The sequence below is a fragment of the Oreochromis aureus genome, linkage group 16 (assembly GCF_013358895.1).
Source record: "Oreochromis aureus strain Israel breed Guangdong linkage group 16, ZZ_aureus, whole genome shotgun sequence".
Taxonomy (NCBI): Eukaryota; Metazoa; Chordata; class Actinopteri; order Cichliformes; family Cichlidae; genus Oreochromis; species Oreochromis aureus.
The window spans coordinates 19,432,735-19,453,730 of record NC_052957.1 but is presented as its reverse complement, the minus strand read 5'-3'; the positions used below and the strand labels follow the sequence as shown (position 1 = coordinate 19,453,730).

The following is a 20,996-nucleotide window of genomic DNA, read 5'->3' as shown; positions in this document are numbered from 1 at the left end:
TGAGTCATTAAAGTGCACACCACAATTTATAAGTTGATTTATACTTCATATTAATCTCATTCTGCTACATTGGATTAGAGTTCATAATGTAATATTTGCATTTGTGTAGTTATTCTTTTATGAATAGGCCTTAATCAAAAAATCAGTATGAAAGAGTTGATCTGTGCTACACATCAGTCTTGAGGATTTATTGGCTTTTCGAAAGCGTAGTTTGCCAGTTTAACTGCAGCTGTTATTGCTATTGTGCACCAGTGGGTGTGCTGATTTATCTTGGCCTTTACTTTATTACTGAAAAAAATCTTAAAAATGTCAGAATTCTGGGGCATGTTTTGAAGAAGTCCCGTCCAGTCAAGTATGTGCAATTACATGTGTTTGCTGCAGACTGAGCAATGTTTTGTTGGTGGGTTTAAACGTCTGTATTTTGGCTTATAATGGCCAGATTCTGATGCACACTTCCTTTCCTGTATCCCGTTTTTAAAAAAATTTTAAATCATAGAAGCTTCATGATACTGTATAATGGATTAATGGGACAGCAGTGCAGAGGCTTCTGAACTTGCATTAGAATCCTCGGGTTTAAAATATTTCTTCAACATTAAAGTAATCCAGTGACAGTTGTCAGTATTTCCACTGCTGCACAGCAACCAATCGCTGTTAATTCATAATTAATTCAGCAAACATTGTTTTTCAGATGGTAAATAAATACAGTTTAAAACAGTGTTTCTGTCATTGCGACAGTATAACTCAGTTTAATGCATAACCTGAAGTGTCCATCAAAGTGACCAATCATATTAGGACTTTGTCCTCGTTTGGGATCCGGACAATCCAGAAAGTCAAAAGCAAGTTTATTTGGGCGAGCAGGATTTATCTCCAAACGCAGAGAGCTACTTGCGAGCATGGAAAACTATAGCAGCGAGTGCAAAGCAAACAGTTTTGCCTGATAAGAGGATAATCATGTCTGTGTGATTCATACAAACTTTACCCCTCAATATAACACCTTCTCAACAAGATAACGGCTCTGTGTTCGTTTTCAGACGTCATATAATAATAATATTTGCTCTGATTGTTGCACGTCGCTAAAAGATGTGTCTGCTGGAACCAAAAATACACCTTTCTGAGTGCATCAATTAAAACAATTGTCTATTTTATTGTTGTAAAACACATGTAGCTGAAACACGAATGTGGGATAGCCTTCTGTTTCTTCATGGACAGGCGAATTTTTATTAAAATACTTGAATAATTTTACAACGCAGCGCTCCCCTGTCTCACCCATCAGTCTCTTTCGATGTTTCTCGTATACGGCAATTATTCCAATAAGCCGTCATTTATGTAATTACACTTTGGATCTGACTGTAAAAATGAATATATAGGTCTTCACAATCCAAAGCAGAAATAATAATGAGAAAAGGGGAATTATTCCCTTTTATTCGTAATTATAAGACCCAGCACAAGTGTCCCATGGGCCCACCCAGGTCACGTGACTTCGATAACGTGCCTTGTGTCCATTATGCCCCTTAATGTTTTTTCTTCTTCTGAGAGCAGCCACGAGGTAACGGCAAGATATGGGCGAATGGATGGAACTGCTACTTTCGTTTGTGTTTTTATGGGCAACTGCTGCGATAAGTCATGCAACGCTATTTTTCCGCGATAACCTGTTTTTGTTGCTAATATCTGCGCTCCTGCTGACCAGAGAAGCTGACGGTATGTCGAAAGTTTTCCTTTTTTTTGTTTATGCTTGGATTTGCTTGGGCTGAAATGAGATAAACTGGCAGGTGTTACAACTGATTGTTGTCAAAATCTGACAGGGAAGAATGGGGGGATTTTGAAGCGGATGACTGAAATTATGTTTTTGCATCATATTAGTGTTGTCCAAGTCAGTGCTAAAAATTAACCACGTGTTTGATGTTATGACTAAACTAGTTTACTTCATTGAGGCAAAAGCACTGAGTCACAAATAGCTTGTTTTCACTACAGGTAGAGTAGTTCTAATATCAGTGTGACTGTTTTTTAAATTATTCTTTCCACATGTGTTTTTTATTGTTCTTCATTGTCATTGTTCTATTATGTGTTTTATTCTGTTGTGCCCTTGGGTGTCTTGAAAGATGGTATTAAATCAAATTTATCATTGTTATTATTATTATAAGGAGACATGCTCAGAAGATGCTCAGGACCTGTGACCTTAAAGCTTTACATACTAAAATGGTGTATTTTATTATCTTTACCCATATGACTGGAGCAGAATGGGCAGGAATCTTTGCCTTCTACAAGCTGTAAAAAAAACAAAAAAACTTGAGATTTTGTTTTAAATGTTTTTATTGAGATGCATGTATAATACAAATTATAATTTTTAGGTTGATTTAATGTACTCATCCAGATTAATCCAGGAAGCTTCACAGTGTAGGGAAAAGCTGTTATTGCCACTTGCAGGTATAAAGTTTGTGCAACCGTTTTCAGTATCAGTCATATTCATTTAATTGTGTAAAACTAAAATCAAGATTCATATGTGATTAATTGTGAAGCCCTAAAATTCTTGGACACTCTTGTGTTTTTACTTTTTTTCTGATCTTTAACAGTATTTCACTTTACAGCTCTTCAGGTGATCAGTGGAAGTGTGACAGTGGTTCAAGGAGGTACAGCTATTTTATCGTGCCATGTCATTGATACCAATGATGACCTGACACAGATTACCTGGCAGAGGAGGACGAGAGAAAAACCTCACAGTGACAATTTCCTAACTATCTTACCCAGAGATGGAGCACAGTTTGTCAATGGAGGTGATGATCGATTTAAATATATCGGGAATTTTAATGACAAAAATGGAACTCTCCAGTTTTCCAATGTTGCCCTGAAGGATGAAGGCAGCTACACATGCATCTTCACCTTGTTTCCCAGTGGAAATCAGAAGACTGAAATACCTCTGAACTTGCTTGGTATGACAAAACACTTTATTTCAAATATTCTAGTACGTGAGACAGAGACAGAGTTACTTCCACCGTCTTGCTTGCATGTTGACTAATTGTGTGCTGTACCTCTCCTAGTGCGTCCTTTCACAAACGTGAAGGACAATCTTCCCACTTTGGGCACAGAAGAGGTTTTATTTGCTACCTGCACGGCTGCCGGATCGAAGCCTCCTGCAGAGGTGAGGTGGCTCACTGATGGTTTGGGAGAAAAAGTGAGGACGACAACAAACTCGACACAGTATGACAACGGCACAACTACCACAGTCAGCTCTCTGTTTGGCGTACCTACAAGAGAGATTAACAGTCACCAGGTCCAGTGTGTCATCAGCGGTGACTCCCTGTCTAAAGAAGAAACCCTGCCCTTCACCATACAGATCTACTGTGAGTGCCACAAACCACACAAAAATCTTTACCAATTAAGTTTTATAACTTGAAATGCAAATATGAATTGTTACATTTAACAGAAAATTATTGACAAATTTAGCAAATGACAAAGTTCTATAACAGATATTGACATGCAAACAATGCCTCAAGCAATTTTTTTTTCATTACACTATATACTAATGATTCAATGTCCCAAATTTGTCAAATTCCAAAACTTATTGATATCACTCTCTTTCACCACCGTCACTTCAACAATGTCCCCATATTTACACACACACAGCAGATAAGTATTGAACACATCACCAATTTTTCTAAGTTAACATATTTCTAAAGGTGCCACTGAAATGAATTTCTCACCAAATGTCATTAACAGCCCATCTAATTCACACATGCAAGGAACCATAACATGCCATACCATCAAAACCATTGATGTCAATAATACACCAAGTCACAGCTAAAGCTGTTTCAGATTTGTTTGTCAAGCATAAAGGTTATTTGTGACCGACATGCTTGACGTTAAGATAAATGTAATTTATATTTCCAGTTGTAAGTCATTGAATATAAATGGGAAATGGCAGAGGAGGAGGTTTGCTGGTCACACCATCAACAAAAATAATGGAAGTTGCAATGAAAGTGAAAAGCAGGCTCATTCAGTAGATGTTACGTTCCCCTGAGGGGTCTAGGCGGTGAGGGGGAAGTAACAAAAAGTGTACGGGTCAGAAAAAGGAGTCAAGGAGGCAAAAGGGTTAAATTAAAGAGTTTTATTAAAGTAGCTCAACTAAAAGAGACGGACAAGCTGCTATTACCATTTAAGGAAAACAAACAAAACTCAAGCGTTGGTCAATAAAGTAAAACGTAAGCCAAAAAGAGAGCAGCTCACTAGCTGCAACCACACAGCTCACTAGCTGCAACCACACTAATGGCACTCTGGCCCAGAGCTCACCTTTCCCTGGGCTTAAATACTTTAAATTACTCATGTCAGTCAGCTGTGTAAAAGGGGAAAGGTGGCACCTCAGGCAGAAGCGATTGAAGGACACTCCCACACAGGCCCCTTCAGGAGGGGGCCCTGCTAGGGCCGTAACAGTAGAGCATAATTGTTATTGATACGGTACATCTGTGGGGTCCTGTTTCTGGTGGATTTTACATGTAATGTAATATTCTTTTTTTTCATCATCAAGGTGATTATAAATTAGCCAGTCACAACCTTGTTACTGTTTTTGTCTTGAAAAGATTGACTGTTTTGTCTGATGCAATGAGACCCAAACATTTGTGAAACATTATTTCGATATTATTACTATGTCCTCAGTTCAGGATTAACACAGTTTTCTCTTTTTTTGCAGTCTCTCCCACAGAAGTGAATATTAGAGTGATTACAGAAGACTCATTTGAGTGTGTGACAGAAGCCAACCCAAGTGCCAACTTTACCTGGAGTAGGTAAAGTAATTAAGAGAAGAGAAATGTGTATGTGTGTGCATTCATATACATATACACACACATATCTATCATATCTATCTATCCATCCATCCATCCATCCATCTATCTACACACACACATATATATATATACACACACACACACACACACACACACACACACACACACACACACACACACACAAAAACCCCACCCATTTCGCCCCTGCGGGCGGTTTCTCCTTCAAGCTCGGGTCCTCTACCAGAGTCCTGGGAGCTTGAGGGTCCTGCGCAGTATCTTAGCTGTTCCCAGGACTGCGCTCTTCTGGACAGAGATGTCCGATGTTGTTCCCGGGATCTGCTGGAGCCACTCGCCTAGCTTGGGAGTCACCGCACCTAGTGCTCCGATTACCACGGGGACCACCGTCACCTTCACCCTCCACATCCTCTCGAGCTCTTCTCTGAGCCCTTGGTATTTCTCCAGCTTCTCGTGTTCCTTCTTCCTGATGTTGCTGTCATTCGAACCGCTACATCGATCACTACGACCGTCTTCTCCTGTTTGTCTACCACCACTATGTCCGGTTGGTTAGCCACCACCATTTTGTCTGTCTGTATCTGGAAGTCCCACAGGATCTTAGCTCGGTCATTCTCCATCACCCTTGGGGCATCTCCCATTTTGACCTCGGGACTTCCAGGGTATACTCGGCACAGATGTTCCTGTACTCTATGCCGGCCACTTGGTTATGGCGTTCCCATGTATGCCTTGCCTGCTAGCATCTTGCACCCTGCTGTTATGTGCTGGATTGTCTCAGGGCATCTTTACACAGCCTGCACCTGGGGTCTTGCCTGGTGTGATAGACCCCAGCCTCTATGGATCTTGTACTCAGAGCTTGTTCTTGTGCTGCCATGATTAGTGCCTCTGTGCTGTCTTTCAGTCCAGCTTTGTCCAGCCACTGGTAGGATTTCTGGATATCAGCCACCTCCTCTATCTGCCGGTGGTACATACCGTGCAGGGGCCTGTCCTTCCATGATGGTTCCTCGTCTCCTCCTCTTTCTTGGGTTTCTGCTGCCTGAGGTATTCACTGAGCACTCGGTCAGTTGAGATTATATATATATATATATATATATATATATATATATATATTCTACCAGGCCTCTGGTAGAGGGCCTGAGTTTGAAGGATAGTCTGCCTGCAGGGGCGAGAGGGATTTTTTTTTAATAGATATATAAATATTAGGTTTTGGTTACAATCACAGAATACAACAATGCTCATGTGAGCAAGGAAATGACAGTGAGTTATTTCTTTCTTTTTGGGGGGGGGCACAACACATTATTCTGCTTCCTCTGTACAGTTCATGTTGAGCCTTGTTCATGTTTTTCCAGATCTGGCCAGACTTTGCTGCAGTCTTCTATCAAAGTCGACGGTGCAGAGCTACAACTGCTGAGCCTGACCTCTGATCAAAATGGCCTCTATCAGTGTGAAGCATCTAATGCATATGGAACTAAACATGGTCAGCTCTATGTGCATGTGGCATCAGGTGAGGGCAGCTTGGATTTAGCTGTGCAGTTTGTCCAAATCTTTCTGAATTTGCTTGAGTTTTTAATTTGAGGCTTTGCTGGTGTTGCTTCATTCTAATGTTGTTCTGAAAACCAGCCAGCTTAAAGAGGTGGTTGGTTTAAGATATCGCCAGCATAAAACGTAGTGTTAATGAATGGATGACTCCATCCATGGCTCCACACAGAGCAAAAATGAAATTAAAGTCAGCTCCATCACTGGAAGAACATGTCCTAGCAAATAGTTCTTTTCATGGTCATTTGTCTCAGAACCTTTCAGAACATAAAAGTTTTTGAATGTTTGGTACAAGTGCTGCATGGTGTTTGAACAATGTTTGAAAAGACTAAACACCATGAAGGAGAGATAGGATTACTCATTCTCACAATATTTTTTTTTTCCATGTGTGTCTGTAGGAGCATGCTCTGCTGTTTGGGCCCTAGTTGGTGTTTTGTTTTTCCTGAATGTTGCTGTTGCTGCAGTATGGTACCTTGATAAATCCAAACAGCTTCAAAGGTACTTCAAACACACACACACACACACACACACACACACACACACACACACACACACACACACACACACACACACACAATTTGACAGGTCACTCAAAAACTGTGTAAACTGCTTGGTTATTTCTTTAAAAATTCCAAATTGCATTTGCCGCAAAGTTCAACACTAACGATTCAACAGGGCACTGGTTTCTCTATTACATTTCACTATATTCCTCAAATTAAAATGTATTTGCAGACAAAGTGTTCATTCACTGAGACACATTGACGAACTGTACAGATTTGCTTTTATTGATATTGAGTTATGATTTTGGTTTTCTTGGCTTTCGTACATTCATCATAGTTTGTGGCGAGTTTTCAGGTGGTTCAGTTAGTTGTGTTGCTGTGTGGTGCCAAAACAACTCTACAGCAACCTTTGTTTATAATTTGTTCTTAGTTAATGTCATTTCTCCCAAATACAAAGTATTTCCAGCCAGTGGATGATGATCCACTTCTGGGGATAAGCTCCTCGTGTTCTGCTTTGTCTGACATTTCATCTTTGTTTCATTTGTTAATGCCACAAAATTTCCAGGCTTAACTGTAAGCCATGCATACGGTCTTGTTTTTCTCTGGCGTTAGGTGTTTTCCATCACATGGTGATGGGCCTAGAGACCCACCATCTCCCAGGAGTGCAGGAGATGATCAAAGACGAGAGCAAGAACAACTGCAGGAAGTGAGCGAGGTCACCAATGGTTAATGAGATTTGAAACTCAAAATTAATTATGTTAAATATAAATTAATTAATATGTCTCTCAATATTTTGGTGCTAATGACTTAACTTACAGTTTTTCTCAATTGCTTCTGTGCAATTCTCACAGCAGAAAAGTCATTCAAACCACTCTTCATGCGGTTCTCAAAACAGTTAGAGCATTTTTCATAACAGAGTCTCTTGTGCAAAAGAAACTACTACAATCAAAACCGTTCTCACATTGTTCAAAAAATGAATAGTCAGTCAGTCACTTTATCTCTGTGATGAATGAATAGAAACCTTTCACCACCCTTTAAAGACGTAGTCATCAAATTGTTTAGTTTTTTTTCCTCAAAACCTTAAATGACTTTAGTATTTCTTATTTTATTAAATCTGCCCTTCTTTTTTCAATAGTGTGTTGAATATTACAGAAGTGTTACTATTCTTTGTCAAATCTGCAGATACACTGAGAGTCTTTGCGTGTTTGTTTTAAATTAAATGCAGGTTTTTAAACAAATGTTCTGAATTCTCTGCCTCGGCAATCCTTCTGACAGTTGTGGAAGCCAAAGATGGACAATATCTCCACTGAAGTTTCCACCAACATATTATTCCAGAGTTAGCTTGGCAATGAAACAACTTCACATGTAACTGGAATAACCATTAGGTTGTGGTTTTAGCTGCCTGTTCCTCTGTTGTCGTGTAAAGCTTTAACTGTATTTGCTATCTGTTCTTGTGTTTCCCCCAAACTTGTGAAATGCTTTCATCATCAGTGAAAACTGTTGACAGCTATAGTAATGTGGTTACTGTAAATTCAGGAAAGAAAAATCCACTTGCCTTCAGTAACAGCCTTCCCTCAGGGTAACAATAGAAGTATTTAAGGTTATAATGTACAATACTGGGCAATAGTGGACACTTCAACCATTCATATGGAATTACATGTTTTCCCTTTTTTGCTTATTATGCCTATAAAAAGCACCATGACAGTATCCAGTCAGTGTGCTAGCACAGCTGCAGCAGGTGTGTTTGCATTGCAGCTCTGGCTGATGTTCTTTACTCCTCTTGATAACACGAGCCATTAAGCTGCAGTTTATAAAACCCACAGTGTTTTTATCAGAAACACTAAATGAATTACCAGTACAATACAAAAACTCACACAGAGAATAGCTTCACTGCACACTGTGAATGGTGCTAAATTTCTCTTGTGCACGATGATGGTGCACACACTTACTCCCCACCACTACATAAAACTATAATAAAACAGGCCTGCACTTGTCTGTACTTGCCATGAATGTACAAGTTTTGCTCTAATAAAACAAAACTTACAAGTAAAAAAAAAAAATCTTAATCTTCATTCATATATTTACTGAATGTGCTGATTAACGGTTAATAAGAAACTTGAACAGAAAGCCTGAGTATATGAACCGATTTCTTATAAACTTATGGGAGTATGATTACTCATTTTTAGGTAAAATACTAAAAATGGTAAATTTAAATTTTAATATAATATGAATACAAGACTACGTATTGCATTAAGTAACAAATGCTAAGTTACACAAATGCAAATGCACTCTCTTAATTTCTTATCTTTAGTTGTTCTGGTTCAGACCTTTAACTCCATGCGTTCAGCCGAGCTGACTTATTTAAAACATAGACGGGTCTAATAAGTGTGCTGACTGATAAAGAGCTGTTTTTACTTCACTGTTATGAAAAGCGTGTCATCATAAAGACGGAAACTGACTGTAACTGATAATTCTGTCCAACATTGGCTTATGCATTTCTGCAAAGCTTATGATGCCTGCATTTTCCCAGGAGCTATGCTGTTGGGAAGGTTTGTTCCCAATGCAAATTGGTCATGGGTTAGGGGCCAGATCAAATGCAATTCAAAAGACTTCTATCATGTAAAATACAAAAAAAAACAAACAAAGTTACCTCACTTGGATCTCTGTTTCCAGGGAGCCAGACTCACTCTACAGTGTTTTACTGTAAGCTGCATCACTTTCCACCTTGGTGAAAGGCAAGTTTAACTTCTGTTGACACACAAATGTTTTAAGTATTGTCAGTGAAACCCTTTGATCATCTGTTTCGAGCTGACTTTTGTTATGAGTATACAAGCTAACGACAGGAGGCAAAGTCAGCAAAAACAGAATTTGTGACATGTTCAGTATCAAAATTGAAATTTAAGTTCTGTATTACAAGCACTACAGAAAAGCAGTGAAATACTGTGAAAAACAATGTCAACCTTCAAAATGCACTCTCAGCTGCTAATCTGACTCTTCCTTGACCAGTTTAAGAAAAGAAATAGCTTGATAGTAGGTCGATAGACCATTTTCTAAAACTGTATTCGGTATATGAAGCTAAAATTTCACAGCATGTGTGTTTAAACGTTGGCCCATAATTTTACCCCATACATAAAAAGGCTGATGGAATATTGTCGTGGGTGGGTGGTGGTGATGTGTCATGGAATTTTCTGTGGAAAAAGGCATTTGTGTAGAATCAAGCTATTTTATTACTGCATGCAGAGCGAACACACACATCAAAAACATCACGGGTCTAAGTTATGAGCACTCTGCCCTTGGAGTCTCAGCTCCTCTTTCATACCCTCACACACAATGCTCTGTATCTTCCCAGATATAGCAGGTTTTTGTTCCACGGGCTGTTACTGAGCAGAGAACAACTCCCACTATCTTTTCCCAGGAAGCACTGGTCATCTTGGGAGTTTCGTTCTTCTACGCCCTAACAGTTAACATAGTGAAACATCTTTAAGCAAAGCTAAGCAGTTTTCACAAGGTCATGCTGAGAAATACACATACTTCATCTAAGCATATGCAAAAGCACTTAAATACTTTAAATGAGAACAATAGAAATTTTCTATTACACATGCAAATTTGTGAATGCGATAACTTGAATGAGGCGATGCAGAAGTTTGAAGTCGATGCTATAAGTGCAGCTTCTAAAAATCTTAGATGAGTTTGAATCAGAGGTTTTCTGAAACTCTTGTGAATGTGATAACTTGAGGACAAGGTGACAAAGGATTTTGAAATTGACACCATAGGTGTATCAACTAGGAGACTGAGGGGTAGCATTGACGGTCACTAGTATTTTTCTGCTTTTCTTTCCAAGCTCCTTAGACTACAATGACCTGGATGACTGAGAACCTTCACAGACACTTTGACCAGTTATTTAACTAATCAACTATTTGCTGCCAAGTTAGTGTGTCAAATGAAGATATGTTTGTATTTTAATTGTGTAGGTTACATTTAGCTAAATTCATCTTAATCCTTTATAGCAATAGTTACACTAGTACATGTTTTTAACTCTAAACTTTAAATCTCTAAACTTGTTTATTGAAAAGAGTCAGCATTAATGAATAAACTGTGCCTTGTCTTTTCTCTCATTTACACATGCACACAGGGGTATTTGTGAGAGCCAGCAAAATGCTTTCCATTTGACAACATGTCTTTACTCTACACATTAAAACAGTCTTCTCAAACTGTGGAGCTGGTGGTGCACGGACTACTGTAGGGAATAACTGGGGACATTTCAGAGAAAGCTGGAGAATTACTTTGTTAAAGCATTACACAGTCAGGGTTCCCTGCTTTTGGAAAGCTATACATCATATCAAATCATATATCATACACCTGTGTCCCAGATGGTTGTACTTTTCAATTTATTTAGGTTTTTGTGGCAGCTTTTTTTTAAGCATTCAATCACTAAAGTGTGTTGTTTGATCTGTATTCTAAATTGACTAATTATAAATCGTTCAGTGTGCTTGCTTTATATCTTGTGTTTTTATTGTTTGCTTAAAATTAAACTTTGTTTTGTAATTGCTTTTATAACATGTTACACTGCTGAAATACTTTTTGTTACCATTTTTCTTCAAAAGTAAATAAACATGCATAAAATCAGTACGTTCCTCTCCTCAGTATATACATTCAGGTGTGTAAACCCCATCTGTCATCCTTGATATTGAATTCCAGTTGGACGTTTTGGTCTTGTGGAGAGCAGAAATCAAATGTGGATTTTCTGGCATCTGTAAAACACAGTGGAGGCACTGTCATGTTTTGGAGCTGCATATGAGTCAGTCGTGTTGGCGATCATGTCAAAATTAATGGAGTTATGAACAAAGAAAAGCACCATCAGATTTAGATCCACCATGAAATTACATCTGGAAAGAACCTGACAGACAATGGCTTCCCAGATGGACTCCCAGTGCATTAAAAGCACACCTGGATAGAAAACTACACAATGGAATATTATCAGTGTATTCACCTGTCTGAGGGAGAATGAGCTCTGGTGCCTCAGTAGTGAGGATGAAGTGGGAGAGAAGGATTCGCCATGATGGAGAGAACTTTGTTCAGTTTTGATTGCTTTCTCACAATACCACCAAAATATCATCCAGGTGACAGCGATAACACACTGCATCAGCTAGTAGCTTCCGCTATCTCCTGAAATGACCAGTGGTCACAAACGTGTACAGGCAGGGGGTTTAGACAGAAGGATGGGATTGGGGAGGTTATAAGTATCAGAATACTTTATGAATCCCTAATGAAATTATGTATGTAATTATGAGCAGTTGACGACCCCCTTTCATTTAGTATTCAGGTCAGTGGTGATCCAGGGCTTGCTGTTGGAATTATGGTTCACATATTTACATAATCAGTGATCTCAGTGATGCAGTCTATGATGCAGTCTATGATGCAGTCTATGCCATCCTCACGTGGATCCTAGAGCACGCCCCAGCCTGCAGTGTCGACGCAGTCCTTCAGGCACTCACTGACTTCCCGACTCTTCCTCCTCACAGACTGTAGCAAGAGGGAGTCTTTGAACTGCAGGGACATCATGATGATTCCTCTTAAACACATTATCTCAATGACACAAGGACAACATCCCACCATAATTAAATTACCTGGACAGAAAGAGGCATTTAAACTGATTAAAATCGACTCAGCCTATAGTACATGTATCGGGACAATGTATCTTTTGTTTTCAGAAACTGTATGATGTGCTTTTCAAACAATTATTACTTGAGACATTTTTCTGTTTTTTTTATTTTTCAAGTGATAATCTAAAACATCAAACCTGGATTTAACATACTTTACATTTATGTTTCTTTTCTATATATGCCTCTGTTCTGTCTCTCCTCTTCAAGATTTGAATCTTGACTTGAAAATTATAATAGCCAGCAGATGGTGATAGTTTAACATATGTTATGTCTAAATTGAATACTTGTTAGGTCAACCTTTTTAGAAGTGTGACTGTAACAAGTCAAATTACTATACTGATTGTTGCAAATGTGTGAGAGCTGAAACAAATTGTAGAAAAACAAAAAAAGGAACATCAACAACAGAGAAAATCCAAGGAAGAAGAAAATTTTGAAGCAGAAACACAGTTAAGGAAAGGCTCATCAAAGAAGGTAAGGATAAAACAGATGGAGGCCCCAGACGGAGCTCCCACGGGCAAGGGTGGTGGCGATAACTAATTTAGCTTAAGAAGTAATAACACATGACTGGAAAAAAAGTGGTAAATTTCCTATTTGAGATATCCGCAGAAACCAATATTATTTTGATAATGCTGATGAGAATGAAGCATATAGAGTCCATGTAAGGTCAGATACCCCCAAAAGTTGATTCTGTTCATCTGGATGTAGCGTTTTCAGTGGGAGAAGCGTTTCGTCACTCATCCAAGTGACTTCTTCAGTCTCAGCTGACTGCAGCTTTGCCCAATCTTATAAACAGTACATTTGCATAATGACTGAAACCAGCCCACTGAAGGAACAATGGGCTGGGAGGTCAGTTCCTTCATTATTAATATGCAAATTCTCATGACCATTTATCAACAGCCACTGATCAAAGACCACTGCTCAATGGCCATGAGTACCATTCACAGAGAGATGGGGAATGGCTGCAATCACAGCTTTGCAAGACAGTGAAAGATGTACCCTTAGATATCCTCCTCGATTGAAAGATGGTCTTTCCCTTTCACCTTAAAGGAAAGCCCATCAAATATACAAAATAGAGAAAGAGCTCCACATAGTGGCCGTAACGTTGTACTAATCTGTCCAAGCTACAGGATCTGTATGTATCGAGCTTCTGCAGGAGGAAATGCAGCTACTCTGCCTCAACTGATGCTCAAAGTTGGCATTTACATCTACAGATGACTTCTGGCTGCTGTGCAGTATTTTAAGGAAACTGTGTGCTCTGGGTTTTGCTTGATTCATCACTTTTTGGTGGAAAGCAGTTGATTTGGTGCAATCTTTGGCTGCGAAATATTTGACTACTAAACTTTAAATTAGATACACTTTATCAAATGCTTACTGTCACATAAACAAAATCACTTTAGTTTCTTGATAGAGCCAAGTAACGTTAATTTGATAGACTCAGAGGGTGTTCTGGTATCACATTGAACACCCCAAAGACGAAGGAAATGATAGCAGATTTCTGAAGATTCAGGCCTCCTTCAGCTTGTGAAAGTGTGTAGGGCGGACACAGAGGGTGTAATGAAATATAAATATCTAGGTTTACACCTAGATAACAAAGTAGACTACCTGTAATGACAAGTAGGCTTTTCTGATGCTGCAGTCTGCTGGGGATGAAGCATAAGAAACAAGGATGCAAGGAGACTGGACAAACCAGTGAAGAAAACAGGCTCTTTAATTGGAGCCAGAATGGACACGCTGGGGGAGATGGTAGAAAGATGCACATGAAGGATGATAGAAGCCATCCTGAATAACTGTGGTCACCAACTTTACGGCATTTTTATGAAACAGAGATGCATAAAATCATTCCCTCCCACAGCTATTTAAATTCTCATAAAAATAGCAGATGAGCTTTGTTATATGAATTTCCCTTTGGGATCGATAAAGTTATTTTAATTCTTATTTTTATTCTACTAGCTGCAAATTCAGTCCTTGTAGTCTCGGGTGCAGAATCAGTGCTATTTAAGGGTTTCAGAGTAAAAATGAAAAAAAAAAACCAAACAGATTTTGCAGGAATAGTGAATTTTCTAGAGACTTGATTGGTCAGTAGGCAGTGATTTCATACTTGTTGATATATAAGCAGATGGAGTATAAATTACCATAGCGATTATTGCAGTAACATGCCAGAACCATCTTTGTGGTACAAAAAAAACAAGGTCAACCCTGAAATTACCAAAGTCCTGCTTTGTAACGATCTCTGGTTTTGGATGTTGCAGTAAGCTGAGGGCAAACAGTTTTTAACCATGCTCTGGTTGTTGTGACGTCCTTCTTTGCCATTGAAAAGACTTGAATGGAGCTGTATCTTTGTTTAGATTTTTATCAGTGAGAGTACAGATTAATTAGTATACTGAATTTTGGTCATTACATAATAATAATAATAATAATAATAATGGATTGAATTCGGCCATCCGGGAGGGGCTCAGAGTAGAGCCGCTGCTCCTCCACATCAAAAGGAGCCAGTTGAGGTGGTTCGGGCATCTGACAAGGATGCCTCCTGGGCGCCTCCTGGGTGAGGTGTTCCGGGCATGTCCCACCGGGAGGAGGCCCCGGGGCAGACCCAGGACACGCTGGAGAGATTATATCTCTCGGCTGGCCTGGGAACATTGGTATTCCCCGGATAAGCTGGAGGAGGTGGCTGGGGAGAGGGAGGTCTGGGCTTCTCTGCTTAGGCTGCTGCCCCCGCGACCCGGCCTCGGATAAAGCGGATGAGGATGGATGGATTGGATTTCATATAGGGCTTTTCAAGGCACCCAAAGTGCTTTACAATGCCACTATTCATTCACTCTCACATTCACGTCATGGACCCGAGTCTCTCTCTGGCCCACACACAGGCAGTAAGCATTTTTATTACATGTGGTAATCCTGTCAGGCCTGTAGAAAGCCAGAGAATGGGGGAGGAGTGGAAGAACATTCCCTAACATTTACAGCCCTGTTGCAGATACAACCTCTATCCACATTCCTGAGAGGGGTCATAGTTTTGTATCTGTTAGTACCACAGTGTAACGGTCTTCATCCAAAACTTATTCTACAATACTTATTTTGTGTGCAGTAAGGGATAAAACAAATATATTAAAGTATTAAAGATAAAAATAAATTGCAACAGTGGTACCTACAGAAACATCAGAATCTCAGCTAAATGCTGACAAAACTATTTCAACGACCTCCAATCAGCTAAACCAGGAAACTAATTAAGAGCAGATAAACAGATTCCACAAGAAGTTGTAAACACAAAGCCTGGATCCCACAGTCATGTACGCACACATCCCGTCAGGTGCTGTAAGTTCACAGATTCCTAACTGCAGGCTTCATCACTCTGTGACCACAATTCACTGAACCAGCAGCAAAACCACAGGGAACTGTGATGTCCCCTCTTCTCTTCACCCTGTACACCTCTGACTTCTGCTACAACTCTGAATCATGCCATATTCAGAAGTTTGCGGACGACACAGCCATCATGGGGTGTATCTGGGATGATCAGGAAGAGGAATACAGTCTGGTGAGGAACTTCGTCACATGGAGTTACACAAACCACCTGCAACTCAAAACCTCAAAGACTAAGGAACTGGTTGTTGACTTCGGGAGGTCCACCAGGTCCACTGCCAGTTCAGATAGAGGGAGAGGAGGTGGAAGAGGTCAACACCTACAAGTACCTCAGGCTGTGGGTGGACAACAACCTGGACTGGTCATGCAACACGCAGCACCTGTATAAGAAAGGCCAAAGTAGACTGTATTTCCTCAGGAGGCTGAGGTCTTTTAACATCTGCAGGAAGCTCCTGAGGATGTTTTACCAGTCGGTGATTGCTGGAGTACTTTTCTATGCGGTGGTGTGCTGGGGGAGCAGCACAGCAAAGGATGACTCATCCAGGCTGGAAAAACTAATCAAAAACTGGCTCTGTGGTCGGCATGAAGCTGGACACTCTGGTGACAGTGGCACAGAAGAGGACATTAAAGAAACTGCTGGACATTATGAACAATGCTGGGCATTCTCTGCACACGGCCATAAACAACCAGAGGAGTCTGTTCAGTGACAGGTTGCTTCTCCCCAAGTCAAGAACCAACAGACTCAAAAACTCCTTTGTCCCACACGCCATCAAACTGTCTAACTCCTCTCTGGAGGGGAGAGGGAGGGAAACAGGGGGACAAAGGAGGGCGGGAAGAACTAAGCTGTAGTTCCCTTTTCACTGTGCAATGTTTTTCTATACTCAACGGTGCAATAGACTAAAAATAGTTGAAATGTGCAATTCCCTGGTATTCCTATTTATCACTATTATATACTCTGTATTTATATAGGTCTCTGTATTTATACATGTGTATATATGGTATATTTCTATTTCTGTATACATTCTTTTGCAATTTCTGTCGGTGCTGTGCAACTGGAAACAGAATTTCTCGGAGGAACCTACCCGAGGGATTAATAAAGTTTTATCTAATCTAATCAAAAGAAGACCAAAGCTAGGCTTCTCGTTAGAAAAACATACTAATGATTTCCCTCTTACACTGGCTGCCTCCCTTCCACCAAGATAAAAAACAAAAAACCCACACACACATTTCCTGCACAGCTTTACCTCCATTTCCCGTCAGAAATCTCATTTCTGCCTTATTGGCTTGCTTATTACGCTTATTACAAGTCTGCGGTTTTTGGGTTTTTTTACCCCCCAAAATGACCTCTGACAAGAAATTGACTGTACAGAAGAAATTTCAGCTCACTCCAAGGAGTCATGCAGACAGACTTCTTTGTCACAGCAGCTTTGTCCTTATCATAGAAAAATCAGTTACATATATAACTGCTTTACACTGACAGAAAATGGAGTTTCACCAATTCTGAACAAAATGGGCAGTATGTGGCTCGTGATGCAAAATGAGTTTGACACCCCTGGGCTCTAATATTGACCAGTAAGAAACCACCACACTCCAGCCTGGAATCCAAGGCCCAAAGCTGCCGCAGGTTGTTAGAGTTGTTAGCCTGGTTACAAACAGGGAAAGGTGGTCACTTGGAAGAACAAGCACCCAAAAACATATCAATCTTGCATCTTCCTGAGAAAGGCTTTCCACCCACCTTATTAGACCTGCCGTTGTTAGAGGGTGAGTCTCAACACCACATTTTGACCAGTTTCCTTGGGCACAGAGGGTCTCCAATCTAGTGTTTTTATCCCAGCAAATCCTTCCCAATCAACTGCTTCCTGTACTCAACTCCAAATAGCTAGCAGCTGGACTAGAGTAGAATCTCAACTCCCCCATGGGTGTGACTCATACCTCACACAGTTAGCAAAAAAATGAAAAGCAATGCCAACCCAAATGTTTAGTAGAAGATTCTCTCAATTCTTTTCCACCATGCTACACTCTGCAACACATAAACTGCTCCATCTTAATTTATATCAATATTCTAACTGAAGAGAAGATGAGGTAAGATATTTTTTACTTGTTTTCACCTGGACCTGGGCCTGTAAACTCGCCTAAACTATCCTGCAATCTTTTTTCTTTTTTTTTTTTTTTTTTAAATTCGCAGTCACAGAAATCTCAGAAGAGTTTTTATCAAGGGCGTCGATTTGGCATGGACGGAAGGGACATGTCCCCACCAATATCCAGCGATTATTGAATTGTCCCCACCAATAATTTGATCTCTTCGAGTAAAGAAAAACAAACCCGATAGAAAGAAGAAAAAAAAAGATCTGTCAACGTCTCATTCGCCCAGCGGTGCAGAAAGAGTTAAATTACGTTCTCTACTGGAGTCCTACCTCATGTGACAAATATGGCCAATGTGATTGGCTGTGCCTTTCAGGGAGCTTTGTTTAGTTTTAGCAGCGACAATCCTGCGCTGCGAGGACCTGCAAGGAGGAGAGGAGGATGGCAGCAAAAAGGAAGAACCTGGATATAACGAAGTATTTTTCAAAGAAACCTGTAAGTCACTTAAAGTCAAGTTCACTCATAAAATGTGTCCGTCATAATAACGTTACAGGCAATACCAGGCCATACATGCCAACCCTCCCGATTTTTCCGGGAGAATCCCGAATTTCAGTGCCCCTCCCGAAAATCTCCCGGAGCCACCATTCTCCCAATTTCTCCCGATTTTCCACCCGGACAACAAAATTGAAAACCATATCCTAGATTGGCCCAGCCAATTCCAGTTTCCAACAATGGCTACTACTACTGCAGCTACTTAGTATTAATATTACTCTTATTACTCTTTCTGGGTCGCAAAATAAACTTTTAACATATTTTCAGGCGAGAATGTAGTTGTGTAAACTTCAAATAACTTAAACATGTTATTGTTTAGCCTTTTTCAGTGTTTTATTTGTTCGTGAGTAAATCGGTTTGGCTGAGATTAAAGTTATTAGATTAGATTAGATTAAATAAAACTTTATTAATCCCTCGGGAGGGTTCCTCCGGGGTTTTCACACAGCTGAATAAATGTCAAACAGAAAACTGATTAAACAGAAGTGTGAGATGGTCGAGAATCTACGCAAGCGTCCGGTTATATTTTATTTTATTTAGACAGCAAGGAGCAGACAGCAGAGGTGACGTAATTATGACGGCTAGAGCCCCCAATTTCACAGTCGCTCATTTCCGGTCTACCCGGCTTTCGGAGGACCCGGCCCACTTAGACCGCGAAGGCCGGGTCCTCAAGGTGGACGCAGCCTCTGAATTTGGACACCCCACATTTAACTTATTTTTTTCCGATAAGTAAACACTGTAAAAACCCCTTTGAATGTCTCCCTAATTCTGAGGTCTCAAGGTTGGCAAGTATGTGCTAGGCTTTGGCTCACATCAGTCTAAAACTGTATGTAACCATGAAAAAAGTGTTGCCATGTCCACCAGGACAGTATAGTATAGACAGTATAGTATAGACTCCTTCACATAGTGGACATTGAGTTGTAGTGTGGGGCACCAGTAATCCATGTGTGTTGCTGTAACAGTAGTTCATGTTTAGAATAAAAAGTCCCAGCTCACTGATTTGATCGGGGCAATAGTGCCTAAAATGTTGCATAATTTTGCTGAGAGATCTTTTACTTTGTGGTAATCTTAGATGAGTAGTTTTATGGACAAAAACCACCAGGTCATTCAGTGTTCCCTTAGTGCTAATGTGTAAGAGATGTTGGTGTACTATAACTGAAGTAATGTTGTTAGGTCCTTAAAGTCATATTCTTTTATTGTCATGACTCTATTTGAAGCTTTTTTATTTTTTTGTATGATACCTGATTTATATGGAATATGGCTGAAGTAAACTAAAGTCTAAAATCAGTCATTTGTTTAATAGTAATTTAACATTATATAATTCACATATAAAACTATGAATTGTAATTTTAAATGGTTTAAAAGCATGTAGAATATCATATGTAGACAAGTTCGGTGGTTGAATCATCCGTCCCCACCAATGCCAAAACCAAATCTACTCCCTTGGTTTTTATGGTTTCTTTTAAATAGCACAAAGGAGCGCGTATTCCAAAGCCATCCCCTCCAAGGACTGTAGAGCAATTAGCCAAACTCCTCCTCTCCCAGTAGATCGGAGAGGTAGTAGATTTTTCGGTGTCATTCCTTTTTGCCCTAACAGAGTTTGTTAGACTTATCTCTTAATAACTCACTAACTGTTGCTGGCACATCGCTTATCTCTTGTGGAAACAGCCATGAGTTTTTTTACTCGAAATTCCAGCCACTTTTCTGTGAAACTCTTTGGTTTGATGCTTATCTCTTCGCTCCGGTTCACCAGCGATGCTGACGGTATGTAGCCATTGTCTTTGCTCCAATGCGTCCGTTTGGTGCGGATGTAATTACGAATCATATCTAAACCTGTACTTTTGTAAATTAAGTTAAAAAAAAAAAAGACTGTGGTCATTGTAAAAATCGCAGACACTGCTTACTGACAGCAGTGGAAGGTAACTGGCTGCGCTGTGAACAGAAATCCATGGTTTTTTTTTTAAAGAAATTGTGTTATAAAAGAAGTTTTAAATCTGTGACCTAATGAGATTGATATTACAAACCCACTCTTTTTGACCCACAATGAATTTAGATATGATCTTCCTAACTTTTAAATGTGTTTAAAATACACCCATGGACTAAGAAACTAACAGTGTGCTAGTGTACATACAAATATAAAGTCAGTTAATTTCAGTAAACCTGCCAATTACAGGACAGTTTTTCTCTAAAAACAAAGTGGCAGTTTTTTATAAATGAGAGGCTGAGGAAGAATCTGCATGGTTTTCTATAAGGCTGAACCCATCTGTTAGAAAGAGCTGGGACTGTGTGAGGTCCTGAGAACAGTGGCGGTCCTAGCCTGTTTGGTGCCCTGGGCGAACACCCCCTCTGTGCTGTTGCATGCTGGGGCAGCAGGTTGAGGGTCACAGATGCCAACAGACTAAATAAACTGGTCCATAAGGCCAGTAATATTGTGGGGATGGAGCTGGACTCCGTTAGGGTGGTGTCTGAGAGGCAGATGTTGTCCAAGATAAGGCCAATCATGGATAATACCTCCCACCCACTCC

The 20,996-nt window shown here is 40.0% G+C and overlaps 1 protein-coding gene across 1 annotated transcript; it reads left to right on the top strand.

The window, feature by feature from the left end:
• The first annotated feature begins 12 nt into the window (after positions 1-12).
• On the top strand, positions 13-11,434 carry LOC120433577 (nectin-3-like). The gene is made up of 9 exons (XM_039599986.1): positions 13-1,698; positions 2,586-2,927; positions 3,036-3,338; positions 4,682-4,775; positions 6,137-6,291; positions 6,722-6,821; positions 7,436-7,529; positions 9,497-9,558; positions 10,955-11,434. The coding sequence occupies exons 1-9, from the start codon at positions 1,560-1,562 to the stop codon at positions 10,965-10,967; spliced, it is 1,302 nt and encodes a 433-aa protein (XP_039455920.1). The 5' UTR covers positions 13-1,559; the 3' UTR covers positions 10,968-11,434.
• The last annotated feature ends 9,562 nt before the right edge of the window (positions 11,435-20,996 follow it).

Excerpts from the sequence above, each read along its gene's own strand:
- LOC120433577 (XM_039599986.1), top strand. The coding sequence starts at position 1,560 with ATGGGCGAATGGATGGAACTGCTACTTTCGTTTGTGTTTTTATGGGCA. Across the intron at positions 3,339-4,681 it reads CTTCACCATACAGATCTACT|TCTCTCCCACAGAAGTGAAT; the intron begins GTGAGTGCCACA and ends CTTTTTTTGCAG. Across the intron at positions 6,292-6,721 it reads CTATGTGCATGTGGCATCAG|GAGCATGCTCTGCTGTTTGG; the intron begins GTGAGGGCAGCT and ends GTGTGTCTGTAG.